General features: G+C 43.7%; 2 protein-coding genes across 5 annotated transcripts in view; both read left to right on the plus strand.

Moving 5' to 3' along the window:
• Positions 1–1,770, plus strand: part of USP33 (ubiquitin specific peptidase 33) — a 64,381-nt gene extending 62,611 nt beyond the window's left edge. For both annotated transcript variants that reach the window (XM_056123751.1, XM_056123750.1), the window contains exon 24: positions 611–1,770. In XM_056123751.1, coding sequence (XP_055979726.1) covers positions 611–768 — 158 coding nt within the window. In that variant the 3' untranslated portion in view covers positions 769–1,770. The remainder of the gene's footprint in view (positions 1–610) is intronic.
• Positions 1,771–5,684: 3,914 nt separating this feature from the next.
• The window catches only part of ZZZ3 (zinc finger ZZ-type containing 3), a 64,878-nt gene continuing 53,219 nt past the window's right edge, over positions 5,685–17,343 (plus strand). The window contains exon 1 of one of the 3 annotated variants that reach the window (XM_056123744.1): positions 5,685–5,817. The gene's annotated coding sequence lies outside the window, so the exon portion shown is untranslated. Of the gene's footprint in view, positions 5,818–6,185; positions 6,263–17,343 lie in introns of those variants that run through there. The other 2 variants (XM_056123748.1, XM_056123745.1) reach the window with 2 other exon arrangements.

The following is a 17,343-nucleotide window of genomic DNA, read 5'->3' on the forward strand; positions in this document are numbered from 1 at the left end:
TGAACCCAGGTCGGCCGTGTGCAAGGCAAATGCGCTACCTGCTGTACTATCACTTTGGCCCCAAAAATGCATTTTTAATATATAACTATTAGCTGTTCATGACAGTTTGTTGTTTGTTGTGGGAACCAAGCTTGATCATCAGATTTGTAGGTGAAATATATAGTAAAAATACTGTTAATTCTTCTTTTTTTTTTAATCTGAGGAAAGGTTTCTTTAGGTTTTTGATAGAGTTGGGGTAAAGCTTGTCTTTTTTTTTTTTTTTTTTTTGCTTTTTGGGTCACCCGGCGATGCACAGGGGTTACTCCTGGCTCATGCACTCAGGAATAACTCCTGGCGGTGCCCATGGGACCATATGAGATGCAGGGAATCGAATCCAGGTTTGCTGCATGCAAGGCAAATGCCCTCCCTTCTGTGCTATTGCTCCAGGCCCTTGTCAGTTTTTTTTTTTTTTTTAAGAATGCAGTTTATAACAAAATGAGCTGGTAATCTAAGAATTGTTTCAAAAGACCTCAGCCCTGGAGAATTCACTAGGGGGAAGCAGTATACTGTGAAAGGCTTTTGCAATATGAATAGGATGGTGGGTAATTATTCCTTTTCTACTTAATTTTAGGAGCAGATTCTGGTCAGATTTCTGAAGAAACATGGAATTTCCTACAGTCAATATATGGTGGAGGGCCTGAAGTAATCCTCCGTCCTCCTGTTGTTCATGTTGATCCAGATATACTGCAAGCTGAAGAAAAAATTGAAGTAGAAACTCGGTCATTGTAATTTTGAAGATACAGAGTTCTAATGAGAAATTGTTTTCACATCCCATGACATATACATATGCAGAAACATTCCAAAAAGCACGTTTATTGTCTTGATTTTCTAATCTTTTATCTCTTATTTCTTGTTACTGGGCATTATCAAAGAATGTGTTAAAATGTATAATATATATAGGTTGCTATATTTAATGTTAAATAACCATAAACTTGGTGTAATATTTTTGAAAAGGATACCTGTGATCACTTGGTAATCAGTAGCTTATTTTTGATCTTTATACTACATGCAAATCCATAGCATTCTTTGTAGTGTTGTAAATATTTTTGCTTTGAAAACTTTTTCATTAACCTGAACTATCATAACTGACCAATATTTTCACTTCTCTAAAAATCTTAATTTAATTGTACAGTTTTGACATGGCTTCATATAATAACAAGCCTATTTTAAATTAAGAGTGGTAGTCAGAAAAATGTTAATTTATTAAAGCTCAGGAAACATTAGGGTGTCACTTATTTTGCACTGCAACATATAAACTAGCATATTAGTATTTACAAAATGTCTTTTTGAATGTATCAAGGATGTATTGAGTTTGGATTTTGTGTCAGCAAATATCAGTAACTTATTGCTTCTTATAATGTAAAATGTTGAACTTCAATTCCTATAACCTTTAATGTATTCATTAATATCAGTAAATGACTTAGAGATAGTAATTAGGGCACTTTTTTATTTTGAGAGCATGAAGTATGGAATGTGTCAATGAAATTGTTGATAAAGCTGCAACCACTTGCAAATGATTCTTTTAATTGATGCATACTTTTTAAAAATAATATAGTTTTCCCTGCTACTTGCTTATGTGATGTCAAAAATTTAATTATATTCTAAGTACAGAACCAAACTGGATTACTTTGAGAATGTTGAGAAGCATTCATGATTGCTTTGTTTTGGTTTGAGGCAGTTGCCACAGCTAAAACAGTTAAAATTAGTTGAATAAAATGATTTTAAAATGTAGAGGTTGGATATTTGATTTCTTTGGTAGATATTAAAGGTAGAGGGTTTGTAGCTGGAGAGATAGCATAGTGGATAGGGTGCTTGCCTTTGCTGTGGCCAACCCAGACTCAATCCCTAGCATTTTGTCTGGTTTCCTGAGTACCGCCAGGAGTAATTCCTGAATGCAGAGCCAGGAGTAATCCCTGAGCACAGTTAGGTATGGCCCAAAAGTTTGTTAATAATGTCTTTCCTTTATTAATCTGAAGTAGGGAAAATAATTCAGTTGATGCGGTATGTAAAACTTAGATGTTTAATAAAATGATAAACTTATTAATGAGCTGTCTGTCACTGTCACTGTCTTCCCATTGTTCATCGATTTGCTCGAGCGGGCCCAGTAACATCTCCATTGGAGATTTTGTTGTTACTGTGTTTGGCATATCGAATACGTAACGGGGAGCTTGCCAGGCTTTGCCGGGCGGGCGAGATACTCTAGGTAGCTTGCCGGGCTCTCTGAGAGGGGCGGAGGAATCAAACTTGGGTCGGCCATGTTGGCTGCGTGCAAGGCAAACGCCCTACCCGCTGTGCTATCGCTCCAGGTTTATTTAAATTTTAAATATATTTTTATATATGAAATACAAATCGTTGACTGAAAGAGATACAGTTCATATCTTGGCATGTGTTAAGGCTCTGAGGTCAGTTCCCAGCACCACATGATCCCCTAACCACTGAGAATCCCTAGGTGTTACTGGCCTCTAACACATCAGGCCTAAGTAACACTGCATCACTGAGCTGAAAACCCAACCCACAGGCCACACAAACAGGCTGAAAATAGCTGGGAGTAGCCTCTGGACCTTGAGCACAGCTGGAAAGGACCCCCTCACTGCCAAGTGGCATTGTCACAGGAATCTCCCAGTTCATGACCTCCATGCACTGCAACCAAGTAGGACCCCAGATATTGCAACAAAGATATTAAAGAGAAGGGCAGAGGAAGATATCTAGCACCTCATTATGTGTGTGTGTGTGTGTGTGTGTGTGTGTGTGTGTGTGTGTGTTATACCCAGAATCTTCATAGAAAGGTATATAAAGAGTATCTTTTTTTTCTCTGACTTCTGTTTTTCTCTCCACCAATTACTTTAAAAAGGGGTCTTTAAGACTTTCTTCATTGCATTTTTTGAGGGGTATCAGGGGGAAATTGAGCTGTGCTCAAGACTTAGTCCTGACTCTGTGCTCAGGGATCCTTCTTGTCAGTGCTCAAGGGACCCCCCATCCTTTTAATTTTTTTTTTTTTAAGATTTCCAAATAGCCAGAATCTGGATAAAAACCAAATGCCCAAGAACAGATGAGTGGATAAAAAAGCTAAGGTGCATCTACACAATGGAACATTGGAAACACTATGCAGCTGTTAGGAAAAATGAAGTCATGAAATTTGCTTAAACATGGAGGGACCTGGAGAGTAGTATGCTTAGTGAAATGAATCAGGGAGAGACACTGCAGGTTTGTGGGATATCTGTAAAACATAGTGTGAAAATAATACCCAAAGATGGTACAAAGAGTGATAGCACAGCAGTAGGGGATTTGCCTTGCGCGCAGCCACCCCGGCCGAGCCGGGTTCAATTCCTCTGCCCCTGTCGGAGAGCCCGGCAAGCTACTGAGAGTATTTCGCCCGCACGGCAATGCCTGGCAAGCTATCCGTGGTGTATTCAATATGCCAAACACAGTAATAAGTCTCAGGATGGAGATGTTACTGGGCCTGCTCAAGCGAATCGATGAACAACGGGAGGACCGTGACTGTGACAGTGGTACAAATGAGGGCCAAAACCGGTCCATGGTAGGAAGCTTGCCACAAGTTGTGGGGGAGTTCAGTAAGGACAGAGAAGGAATCACTATGACAGTAATTGGAAATGATCACTCTGGACAAGAACTCAGTGCTAAAAGGAGGTAAAGGGATATACATAATAACCTTTCAAGTAACAGTATTGCAAGCCACAGAGAGGGAGGGTGGGAGGGGTGGGTCTACAAGAGGCAGATACGGTCTGGAGGGAAAGGGAAATGTACACTGGTGAAGGGATGGATGTTGGAACACTGTATGACTGAAACCCTATCATGAACAACTTTGTAACTTTATATATCATGGTGAAAAGAAGTGCGTGTGTGTTACATGACTTGAAAAGAAAGACTTGCTACAATTACTACAAATACAGATTATTACAAATATAGCTTGGTCCTTGAGGTCACAGTTAAGAAAGGCAGAAAAAAACTTTTTTTTTTCTTAACTTCTGTATACCTAGTGCTTATATAAGGCTTGCATGAATTAAATCAAGAAATTCTTTCAGCTCTGTAGCACTGTCCTCCAGTTGTTCATCGATTTGCTTGAGCAGGCCCAGTAATGTCTCCATTGTGAGACTTCTTGTTACTGTTTCTGACATACCAAATTCGCCACAGGGAGCTTGCCAGGCTCTGCCATGTGGGCGGGACTGTGGGCTCTGAGAGGGACAGAGGAATCGAACCCGGGTTGGCCTTCTGGTGCAAGGCAAACAAACACCCTACCGGCTGTGCTATTGCTCCAGGTCAAGAAAGAATGGCTGTAATTATGAAAAATATACATTACTCTAAAAGTTCAGAGTTAAACTCTCAAACAAATACAAAATGCTTTTTCAGAAACTTAGTGATTTTGATCACAAAATAAAAGAAGGTACATGTATATGCATTTATCTGAGGGAAGTGTTATTCTACAAGAGGAGGAAAGCAAAAGCAGTTCTTGACCACTGCAGCAGACCACCTCCAGGTAATGGCTTTTACTACTGAAATTCGTATCTTGGAACGTAGTTTGCAAATTGTATATCAGAAAGGCCAGTTACCTCAGCTTTTCCTCAGCTCAAAAATCATGGAGTTGGGACAGAAGAGAATACAGAGGATAGATTGCTTGTCTTGCACCAGGCCTAACCTGATGCTGCCAGGATCTGATCTCGGAGTGCAGAGGCAGGAGTAAGTGCTGAGCACCGCTGGGTGTGGCCCGAAAACAACAAAAAAATGATGCGATTGTCAACTCAAAGGGAGGCGCTTCTCTCCGTGTGTTTTTCCTGCAGCTTGTGGATCTGTCTTAGGGGGCATTTCTTAAAAACTGCTTTGTGCCAGGCTTTGAAATCTCGGATTACAGGAATGCAGAAAGTTCCCAAAGTCCTGCTACTTGAAGGATCTCACATTTTTGGTTCAGGGGACTAGCACAAGAGCCAAAGTCTGAAGTGGTAATAGTCCGTAGGAAAACGCAAGCCTGCAAAGGGAGGAACAGGTGGTGCAAGCCGAACTGAGCCGTCTAGGAGGGCGCAGATGTTGGCTGTCCTTTGACAGGGGCTCTGAAACGCGAGTGGAAACTACCCACGAGCTAAAAGGAATCTGGAGGATGTGTCGGGGCCAGAGGGACCAGGGCAAGTGCCAAGTCCTGAAGTGGATCGCCGGGGTCGGCTCGGCGTGCTGGCCGGTCGGGTCGTGCCAGGTGGGTCCGCGGCTCTTTTCCTGGCCTGACACTCCCCCCCCACCCCCCCCCCGCGGCACGTGGCCAGGGGCACTTGAAGCGTTCTCCAATCGCTCCAAAGGCCACAGCAGGCTTCTAGAAGCGACAGATCTGCAAGGGCCACGGTGCAGGGTTGCGTCTTCCCCGCGGGGAGGGTCGGGCGCGGCGCTCCCGGGGGATGGGCAGGCGGCTGTCCTTAGAAGACCTGCCCTGGGCCCCAGGCGCGGGCGGCCGGCGGGAGCGGCCCTGGGCGCCTCCCAGGCTGCCGGCGCTGCACCGGCAGCGCTTACCAGCAGGCGGTGCAGTGAGCGCGCCCGCCGCCGCCGCCCGCCCGCCCGCCGGCCCCAGCGAGCAGAAAGGAGGGGACCGGAAGGAGCCGCTGGTGCTGCGGGAAGTGGCAGGAGCGGGAGGCGGGGACCCACCTGGAAGCGCCGCGGCGCCGCTGTCGAGCTTCCTGCAGCGGCGGCCGCCCGAGCCAGTGCCGTGGCGGGGGCCGAGCGCGCCCAGGGCGGCGGCGCCTCCCCGAGTGGCCCGCGACTCCAGGCCCCTAGTGAAAGGTGAGCGGGCGCTCGGGCACGTGTTGGGGTCGGGCCGCGGGGGAGGAAGAATGGAGGAGGGAATTGAGGCGGGGGGTGGGGTGGGGGGAGCGGAGGAGGAGGAGGAGGAGAGAAAGAGGTCGGATGGGACTCAGAGACCCGGATTTTGATCCGAGCGCGGGAGGGAGGGGTCGGGGAGTGGGTGGGTTGGAGACGGCGGCGGCGGCGGCGGCGGCGGAGGAGACGGCGGCCAAGCCCCCACGTGGGGCGGGGGTGCGCGCGCACGTGCGCGCCGGGGAGAGGGGGGCGGGGAGGAGTGTGGGGCCGACGACGGGCGCGCGCTCGGCCGGTAGTGGCCCACGTGACGGGCACGCCGAGCCCCTGTCTCCACGTGACGCGCCCCGAGAGGGTGTCTGAGGCGAGAGGTGTTGTGGCGGCGCAGTCTAATCGTGGTCCTCGAGAGATGGTAGGGCTGCTTGCTGCCTTTCTTCTAGGCCGTGGTTGGGGGAGGGGAAGGGTGAGGAATGTAAGGCGGAAGAGACTTCTTCCTTGACACGTTTTCGGGTACTGTTAATAAAGTCTTTATTATTATTATTTTTTTTTTTTAAAAAGTTCCAAAGTACTGTGACTCCTCCGTGCCGCCATGTTGGCTCCAGAGGAAACTCGCGAGATGCCTCTGTGTGTGTGTGTGTGTGTGTGAGCGTGTGTGTGTGTATGGGGTGTGTGTGTGTTTGTATCGCGAGATCTCTTTAATTCTCGCGGGACCTTGTTGGCAGAGCAGTTGTCCTGGATGGCGGAGCCCTGGGTTCTGGGGATCTGGAACCCGCTACTCTTCCTACCAGGCAAGTTGTGAGGCCCGGGTCGGGGGGCGAGCGCCTCTCTTTGCCCGGAGGCTGCTGTGTCGGCTTCCTCTTGTTTGTGAAGGGAGGACGTTGATCCGGTGGACGCGCCGCGCTCCTCCTCCCCCACCCCCCAGCCGGCGCCCCACCACCTGCAGAAGCGTTTGCCACCCCTCAGCCGGGGGTTCCTTCTCCGCGCAGCCCTAGTTCCACCCCCTTCCCGCTCACTGCCAGTGCGGAGCCTGTCGCGCAGACGTGACGGTTCCGCTCGCCTAGGTTCTTGGAAACGTTCTGTCAGTTTCCCCCCTCGGCCCCTCCCCCCTCTCCCCGACGCCGTTTTTCTGAGGAATCCCCGACCTTTTAGCTCTGCCGCTGGTGTCTGTTGCAGGACCTTTCTCCACTGCCCCATTCAAAGGGACACCTTTGACTTCTCGCGGGGCACCGTTGACTCCCATGTGCTCGGTCGGTCTTCGGTAACTTGACTCTAACTCTGTATTTACAGTTAACGTCTGTGCAGTGTTTGGCGATCACCTCACGTATCTGATGGTACCTGATGTCGGAATAAAATCGATTCCTTTCACCTTTGGTGCCGGTCAGTGGAGAGGGCGCTCTGATTAGTGCCGCACGACTGAAGTTTCTCTCTTTGATATCTATAGGCGATTGTTGTAGGTTGGGTATTTGAGGTAAAGGACCGGAGCGATGCAGAGTGGGTAGGATGCTTACATGCAGGTCCTTGGCATCTCATATGGTCCTCTAGCCCTGCCAGCCAGCAATGATCCCAGCAGTGAGTAGAGAGCCAGGAGTAAGCCCTAAGCACTGCACTGGTGATGTGAACTTGTGGTATTAATTAGCACTGTAGCACTGTCCTCCTGTTGTTCAGCGAATTGCTCGAGCGGGGCCCAGCAACGTCTCCATCCTGAGACTTGTTGTTACTTATTTGCATATCAAATACGTCATGGGTAGCTTGTCAGGCTTTGCCGTGGGCGAGATACTCTGGGTAGCTTGCCGGGCTCTCTGAGAGGGGCCGAAGATTCGAACCTGGGTCGTCCGGGCCAGCCGTGTGCAAGGCAAACACCCTACCGCTAGAGCTCGGTTTGCTGGGCCCACTCGAGCAATTCGATGAACAACGGGAGGACAGTGCAGTGTGGTATTAATAGTCATAATTAATGACTGTCCTACTTTCACTTGCATTTTTATGTGTGTGCTGCCAAGGTTTGATCCCAAGCCTTCATACATGTATAACACAGTGCTCTACTTAAGAAAAAATCCTGCGCCCTGGATTGTTCTGTTCGTTTTTTTGTTTGGGGGCTATACCCATCATGCATAAGGGTTGCGCCTGGTTCTGCACTCAGGAATCACTGCTGGGGTACCATGTCCGGGGTCGAACCCGGGTTGGCTGCAGTCATGGCAAATACCTTACATTCTGTACTTTTGCTCTGACCCTAAGATTTTTTTTCTGATAGTCTGTGTAATATAGTCTGTTATTGTTATTATTATTATTATTAGTTTTTTGCGACATACCCAGCAATGTTCAGGGGTTACTCTTGGTTCTGCACTTAAGAAGTAGTCCTGGCAGTGCTTGGGATCATATGGGATGCTGGGGATCGAACCTGGGTCTGTTGGGTGCAAGGCAAGTGTCCTGCCTCTTATAGTATCTCTCCAGCCCTTTATCTTTTTTTCTTAAGTATAATGTCTTCTTAATCTGTTATACAATGCAATAATTGGTTAAGGAAATGAAATTAGTAAAGGGGATATGCCTAGATCACTTCAGGGTTTAGCGACTAGTAGAACAGAGAAGGAAAGAAATCAAGTGGGGGAAATGGTAGAGGATAAAAAGGGGAAGTAATAGGTAGACAGGGATCTCGGCTTAGGTTATACTGGTAATGTGAGAGAATAATATAGCTATACATTCAAAACACGGACTCAACAACACTGAAAACTTGGGGTCTAAGCTGCAACCAACAAACTTTTGTTATATACTTGTCAAGGTGGGAGGCAGGTGTGTATGTGTTGGGGGATGGGGGGTGGGAGTGGGGAATGGAGCATAGGAACACTAATGGAGGGGAGCTGACAGTGGTGGGATTGGCGTTGAAATTTTATATACCTAAAATTCCAACTATCAGTAATTTTGTAAATCACTTTTTTAATAAGAAAGTACTTACAGAAAAGATACTGTATTATAGGCAAATACTTGATAAGAAATCTCCTTGGAAGCATATTGCAGGTGCTTAAAAAAGTCACTTTTATTAAAAAACACACAAACCAAAAAACCATCCCAAATCTTTGGAAATATGAAAACATGGACTTAATTCTTTTGATTTTGTTTTTGGACCACACTTTGCAGTGCTCAAGGGTTCCGTGTATTGTTGGAAATAAAAGTCTAGATCTCATGCATGCAAGGCATGTTGCTTTAGCCTTTGAGCTATATCCCTGGCTCTAGACTTTATTTTATTTATATTTGCTGACCTTATATCATTTGTCCTCTTCACAGCCTTTATTGTGACTTTCCATTTCATCTGTACTTTTCCATTTAGTTAGCCAGTTTGTCTTCTCATAGACAAGTGAGTTACTTTTCTTGATAAGACTATTAAACTTCACTTATTATTATTGGAACTTTTCTTTGTATTCCAGTACCTGCAATTTAGAGACAGGAATTCAACAAGTTTTTTTTTTTTTTTCCTATTTGGGTCACACCTGGCGATGCACAGGGGTTACTTCTGGCTCTGCACTTAGGAGTTACTCCTGGCGGTGCTCAGGGGACCATATGGGATGCTGGGAATCGAACCCCGGGTCGCCTGCATGCAAGGCAAACGCCCTACCTGCTGTGCTATCTCTCCAGCCCCCAACAAGTATTTTTTCAGTCTTAATATTCTTAGTCATTTGAGACATTAGACATTCTGAGACTTCAAAATAAATGTAATGGATAGACCAAGATTATAGCTTTTATTCAAGGACCATCACTTGGAGTAAATAACCTTGAGTTTTGCGGCCATATTGTAGTTGGCTACCTAAGAGTTTAGCCCATACATTATTATCTACTACAACAGTGTATTCCAATTAGAGGTGGGTCATACAGTACCCATGGGACTCCAGAATATTCCATGGCGGCCACAGGTGAAAATTGCAGAAACGGGCCATGGCTTGAGATTAGGGGCCAACCGATAGGAGGGGCATTCAGAGGAAAGAAAAAAAAGGTCAGAAGTGGGTCACAGTTGGAAAAGGAAAGAAACATTGACCTACAGGATTATTTATTGAAGTTAGCACACTTGACAGCTAAAATGTTATCTTTCAAGAGAAAATAAAGAATAAAGTAGGTGGAAATATAGAATAGTGATTTTAGTGCTTTTGCATAGTCATTCTATACAGTCCTATAATCATTAATTTCTAAGGGAATAACAGTTATGGGGTGGTATCGACCATGTAAAATGATAGCTTTATTTTGTTGAGGGTTTTGGGCCACACTCAGCTTTGCTCAGGGCTTTCTCTTGACTCCGCAATCAGGGATCACTTCAGGGATGAAGTATTTGCCTATAAGCTGTTTTGGACACTGAAAAGGAGGAAAGAAATAAAATGTATATTCATGAATTAGCAAATACCAAGCCTCCATCCTTAACATACTGTAAGTATATGGTAAAGTGGTGAAAATGAATGAAAAACTTTCTTGGGGTCTTCAAAGTCTCTTTAATATATTAATTTGAACATTATATGCCCTTTAGTGGAGTGATGGTAAATGCCACTTGTATTAGGTATAAAATGTGTGTATTTGTTGTTTAATTGATCTTTGGAGCTGACTTGAGAATATAAAATTTTGGAAATGGAGAGCCCGGCGAGCTACCGAGAGTATCTCGCCTGCACGGCAAAGCCTGGCAAGCTACCTGTGACGTATTCAATATTCCAAACACAGTAACAACAAAGTCTCACAATGGAGACGTTACTGGGCCCACTTGAGCAAATCGATGAACAATGGGAGGACAGTGACAGTGATATAACTATATTGATTTGGGATGGGGGAAGCTTCTCAAGCAGTTCTCGGGATGTTGGGACCACTTATGGCAATACTGGACCCAGTGATGTTGAGGCGGATACATTTTAGACTGAGGCTAATAAACCATACCACACTGATCAAGGGGTTCATTTATATTCCATGTAGAGCAGCTGTTGTTTTCTATTTTAACATTAAATATTTTTAAAATGTAGTAGGGTGTCAAGTTACATTATATGACTTTAGTTTTGGATTATTACTGTGGTAAAAGATTACCTTATACTGAATATTTGTATTTCCTTTTTGTTTTTGTTTTGGGGTCGTACCCAGCGATAGTGAGGGTCACTCCTGGCTCTGCAGTCAGAAATTACTCTTGTGCTCCTTGGGGGACCATATGGATGCAAAGGATCCAAACCCAGTCTGGTGCGTGATAGGCAAGAACCTTACACTTCAGCCTGAGTATTTTTATTTTGTGAAATGTTAAGGTTTCAAGTTAATATCACCTCTTTGATCTAATTTCGTTTTGCTGACTTATGCAATCTTTTCCACAAGTACAGTTAAAATACCGGTTTAATATTTTAGTTTTTCTAAGTTAGATTCAAATAACTATCTTAACTAACATTAATATAAAACTTGAATATTAATATTCTACAAATTAGCACTTGCCCACCATTATTAAACAATATTTCCATTTGGTTGTCATTCATTTTTACTTTTTGTTTTGCTCTGGGAGTCACACCTGGTGGTGCTCAGAACTTATGTGTGGCTCTGTAAGGAATCACTCCTGGCAGAGGTAAAGACATCATGTGGTGTGTCAGGGGTTGAATCAGGGTTGCATTGTACCTACCATATTCTCTCTGGCCCCATTTTTACTTATTTATTTGTTTATTTTGGCTTTTGGGGTCACACCCAGGAAAGCTAAGGGGCTACTCCTGGCTCTCTCTGCACTATCACTTTAGCCTCCAGTTTTACTTTTAAATGTCTGTATCTTTTTTTGTTTGTTTGTTTTTTTGTTTTTTGAGTCACACCCGGCAATGTACAGGGGTTACTCCTGGCTCATGCACTCAGAAAATACTCCTGGTGGTGCTCGGGGTACCATCTGGGATGCTGGGAACCGAACCCGGGTTGGCCACATGCAATGCCAATGCCTTACCCGCTGTGCTATTGCTCCAGCCCTGTATTTTATATTGTTTGTTTTTATCCCAAACTTAAAAATATGTAAGTATTGGTTTTTGTATACTTTTTTTTATTTTCTGCACTGGTTTCTTGTAAATTTTTGAAACTGTATACTCTAAATTTTTGATAATAAATTAATTTTGTATAAAACTTTTATAATTATTTTGGTCTGGTTTTGGGTTAGACCCTGGTGGTGCTCAGGGGTTACTCCTGGCTGTGGACTTAGGAATCAGTCCTTGTGATGCTCTGGGACCTTGTGGAATGCCATGGATCGAACCCAAGTCAGTCAAGTACAAGGCTTACCTGCTGTACTATCTCCCTGGACCCAATATAATTTCTTTGCTAAAATTTTAAATATTTTTTTCTTTACCCTAGAATTTGTATAATTGAATGCATTTCTCCTTTCTTGAGTGGACAATGTATGAAACTACTTAAAGAGTTTAAATTGGGTTGTAGAGAAAGTACAGCTGGTAAGGCATTTGCCTTGCATGTTGACCTACCCTGTCATCTGATATGGCCTTCTGAGCACCACCAAGAGTGATCCCTGAATGCAGAGCCAGGGTGTGGCTCCAAAACAAAAGAAAAGTGTAAATTGTAGGGACTGGAGAGATAATATAGCAGGGAAGGAGCTAGCCTTCTATGCAGCTGACCCAGGTTAGATCACCAGCTTGGGCTCTTAGAGGCCCCAGGCCCCACTAAGAGTGATCCTGAATGCAAAGCCAGGAATAAGCCCTGACCACAACTGAGTATGGCCCAACTACCCCACCTACCCATAAAATAAAGTATCACTGTAAAAGGTTGGGGTTGTGGTTCAGTGACTCACGTGTTAGGTTTCAGTCGCTGCACTGAAACCACAAAATAGTTGTAGAGGTTATAGAAAGAAAACTGCTTTGATATATGTTGTGTAATTAGAAGATTAAATTCCGATGATCAATAATGTGTGCTTAAGATATGTTCACTTTAACTGTAATAAACAACTTGACATCATATGCCGTTACTTAATAAAAAAGTGCTTATTTTATGTTCAGTGATTTAAGTAGTGGAATCATATTACCTTCAACTATTTTTTTTGGGGGGGGGGGGGCGGTGTCACACCTGGCTCTGCACTCAGGAATTACTACCCCTGTCAGTGCTCAGGGGACCATATGGGATGCTGGGAATTGAACTAGGGTTGGCCGAGTGCAAGGCAAACGCCCTATCCGCTGTCCTATTGCTCCAGCCCTACCTTCATCTATTAAGGTGACTACATTGTAGTATATTTTCTGAAATTTAATTTTCAGAAATTCTAGGTAAGCATCAGTGAGGGCATTCATACAATGGAGAGCATATTAAATATTTGTTATGGTATTATTTTTCCTTTATGAAATACTGTATTTTACTTTCGATTATAACAGTTCTTTTTTCCTTCCTTTCAAAAAAAGCTTAAAAGGGGCCGGAATGATAGTACAGCCCCCCCCCCCCCCCCGTGTGTGTGTGTGTGTGTGTGTGTGTGTTTTGCTGTGGCTAGAGTTCGGGGCTTCACATATACAAGACTAGGGCACTATAGCTGAATTATATTTAATTTTATACCAAACCTGTAATTATTTTTCTTTCAATTTGTTTTTTGTGCCACACATTGTGAAGCTCAAAGGCTTACTCCTGACTCTGTATTCAGGGATCACTCTTGGATTGGGGGACCATATTTGGTGCTGGGGATTGAGCCTGCTGGTCAACTGCATGCAAAGCAAAACTCCTTGCCCACTCTATGTTATTTCCAGGCTCTCAAATCTGTAATTCCTAATGTAAACTACCTCCAGTAAATAAAAATGTTGTGGATTTGCTGTGATGTTCCAATGTTCTTACCCCTGTTTTAAGAAATGTAAATGTTATGAAAGTATAACACATAAGATTATCGTAAGTGTATAGCACAGTTCAAGGAAATTTTCACAAATTCTCTGGTCAGTATCCTCAACCCCAATGGGAAACTATTTGGAGATCTAGTATCATAGAGTAATTTTATTTGTTTTTGTACCTTAATTTTTGTTACAAATCTTACCAGATCTTGTTTCAATATGAATAATCTGAGAAATCCTAGAACTCTGTCTTTGGACATATCAGCACTTTGAATATTTTTCTCATGACATTGATAATTTTGCGGATTGTTAGAGGTGGGCACCAGAAGAAAAGCTGCCTTTCCTTTCAGACTGTGTATAGACTCTGACTCTGCATTTTGATGTTACTTGTGCACACAGGATGTTTTTGATTTCTGTCTTTGATGGCATGCAAATGATACTTACTTCCCTGTCCCCCCCTCCCTTTACAATTTGTTTGGAAATCTCTGTTACAGTATTCCTGACTGCTAATGGCTTTTTGGACTTTTATCCTTTGACTTGGCAGCTTTATTTTCATTCTTTGAATTCCTTTGAAGCAGTGTTTTCGTAGTAATTTTTGCTAGAGACACCCTGCAGCTTGTGGTATCTTCTGTTACTTATTTTTGTTTTGGAGCCACATCAGGATGCTCAGGAACTACTCCCATCCCAAGTGTATATGAGGAGAAGAGGATGTGGGGGTGGGGGTGAGGGTGGGGTGTGGGGGTGGAGTGCTGCTCCCATCGTTCTCCTAGGATTGAACCTATGGTCTTTCTACATCATTATTTCAGCCACTTTCCCTTTTTAGAAAAAAGGTCCTAATTTAGGTTTAAACTATTTTGAAACCAGTATATATGCGTGTATATATATATATAATTAATGAATAAAACTACTAAAATTAGAGAATTAGTTAAGAGTCTGACCTAGTTATTATTCCCTTTGAATATGGTTTTAAATATTATGTGAAACTTTCATACCAGCAGTTATCCCTTGGTATTTTTTTCTCCTTCCATTACTGTTTTAATTAAAAAAAATTGTTAGTGTTTCTGCATATAAATGGGGGGGTATAAGAAACTACTACTTGGAGATGCTCAGAAACTACTTCTGGCTTGGGACTTGCAGGACTGTCATGCTAGGGATTGAACTTGGGCCCCCAACATGCAAAGCATGTGCTCCACGTCTTCATAATAATAAGTATGTAAAACTCATGATTTTATATACATATATATACTTTATACATTCATATACGATTTCAGTTAAGCAGCTCTTATTGGTTAGTGTTTGATATAAAATTTTACTCACAGTAGGACTGGAGAGATAGTGTAGGTGTATGCGTTACACTTGGCTGACCTCACTCAGTTTGACCCTTGGTGTCATCCCTTGTGGGATCCCCCTGAACACCATCAGGAAAAATCCCCAAACACCACTCCCCGCTGCCCATTCCCAGTTTTTTGAAGGAGGACCACACTTGGCTGTATTCAGGACTTACTTCTTGACTTTGTGCTCAGGAGTGGGGCTTGGGAAATTGAACCATGATAGACCAAATGTATAAGGCAAGTGTCCTACTTGCTGTGCTATTTCTCTAGCCCACCATTTCTTTTTTGCTCTTACACAGTGATATTCAGGACTTACTCTTGACTCTGTGCTCAGGGGTCACTTCTTAGGGGACTCGGAGAACCATGTGTGGTGCTGGATATTGAACATCGGTCAGTCACATACAAAACAGTGCCCTCCCCTGTGTACTGTGGTTATGACCCATGTTTTAAAAGAGGAGCACAGTGGGGTATATTTAGCGGGGGGGGGGGGGGGGGGGGGGAGGGGGAGGTTTGTGCCACAAGCAGTGGTGCTCAAAAGCTACTCCTTTCTTTGTGCTAAGGGGTTGTTCCTGGCAGTGCTTGAATACTGTGTAGTGCCATGAATTGAACTGGAGTCAGTTGACTTCAAGGCGAGCATTCTTAAACCTTGTAACTCTTCAGCCCTCACAATGTAGTACTTACTAAGAGAGACTCAATGTGGTCAGATTAGACTGGGATTAATTTAAAGTAAGACATTGTTTGTTTGCAAAATAATAGATCTCTAGGTAGTGTTAGTTGGAGGAACTTAATATAAGGAACATTCTGATCATTCAATTCCATGGTTTGAGGTAAATTGAGGTATATTCTCTCTCTCTCTCTCTCTCCCTCCCTCCCTCCCTCTCTCTTCCCTCCCCCCCCCCTTTTGGGCATTGTGGTTTGCAGTATTGATACTGGAAGGTTATCAAGAATATTCCTTACCTACTTTTTTTTTTTTTTTTTTTTTGCTTTTTTGAGTCACACCTGGTGATGCACAGGGGTTACTCCTGGCTCTGCACGCGGTGCTCTGGGGACCATATGGGATGCTGGGAATTGAACCCGCGTTGGCTGTGTGCAAGGCAAACGCCCTACCCACTGTGCTATCGCTCCAGCCCCCTTACCTCCTTTTAATCCTCAGATCTTGTTCAGCGTGATCATTCCCAGCTATTATTGTCACACTAAATCCCGTGATTTTTAGAAAGTAAACTTTCAATATTTTGCCACAATCTTAATTGTCCATTTTTTCAGTTAGCCCCCAAAAATTCTTTTGCCAGTTTGTCATTCTTTCTTCACCATAATTTTAAGAAATTACTGGATGTATGCTAGAGGTCCTTCAGTTCGGTACCATACTACAGTTTAGTAAACGTACTTATAAACTTTATTCCACCAGTCTCTGTTTACTTTGTAAATCTTTTGGTTTTTAGGCCACACCTGGCATTGCTCAGAGGTTACTCCTGTCTCTGTGCACAGGAATTATTCCTGGTGCCGCTTGGGAGTCCATACCGCATTCTGGGGATTGAACCCAGGTTCACTGCCTTCAGGCAAACACCCTACCCACTGTACCATTTCCTTGGCCCCTCTTTTTATTTCTTTTATTTATTTGATTTAGCGGTGTCAGCCAGTAACATTATGGGACTCAGTGCTCAGGGATCACGTTTGGTTGTGCACTGGGAACCAGAATGAGTACTGGGGATTGAGCCAGGTTTGGCCATTTGTAAGACTAGTGCCTTAATCCCATTGTATTATCTCGATGCCACCTGTCTTCTTTTACCTTTTAAGGAACTGCAGAAAGGGACTGAGAAGATTGCTCAGGGTTTTTTTGTTCACGTGCCTGGCATGTGTCGAACCCCGAGTTTGACCCCTGGCACCACCATGTGTTTTTCCCCCAACTCCACCAATTCTAGGCTGCCATCTGTGGTCCATTTTGGTCCCTAGCACTGCTTAGCATAGTGTTAAATCATGCAGCCTTGCATAGTTCAGACCTAGTGGAGTGTCCTTGGCCTGAAGACCTCCTGAGCGATGCTTAGGAGACCCTCCTAAAAAACCCAATTTGCAAAATGTATTGGTATTCTGTCTCTTAATGTCTGTCTACTCAAATCAATTTTCTTGATTAATAGAACTTAAAATGAAGTGGGTGATTGTGTTTAGGCCTAGGAAACTTTTTTCCATTCACATGTCTATTTATAATCTTATAAGGAAATGAAGAGAGAAAGAAGGTAATTTAAGAGAAACATTTGTTCAAGGATGATATTGACAATCACAGAGTTTTTTTGGGAGGTTGCTGGAAAACTACTCAAGGATTTATTTTGATTTGAGTCCCTCACAAGGATGATCTTTAAAAAACCTATTTTTTGTACATACGTACTGTTTGA

This window comes from Sorex fumeus, unplaced genomic scaffold (genome assembly GCF_029834395.1).
Source record: "Sorex fumeus unplaced genomic scaffold, SorFum_2.1 ptg000047l, whole genome shotgun sequence".
Lineage (NCBI taxonomy): Eukaryota > Metazoa > Chordata > Mammalia > Eulipotyphla > Soricidae > Sorex > Sorex fumeus.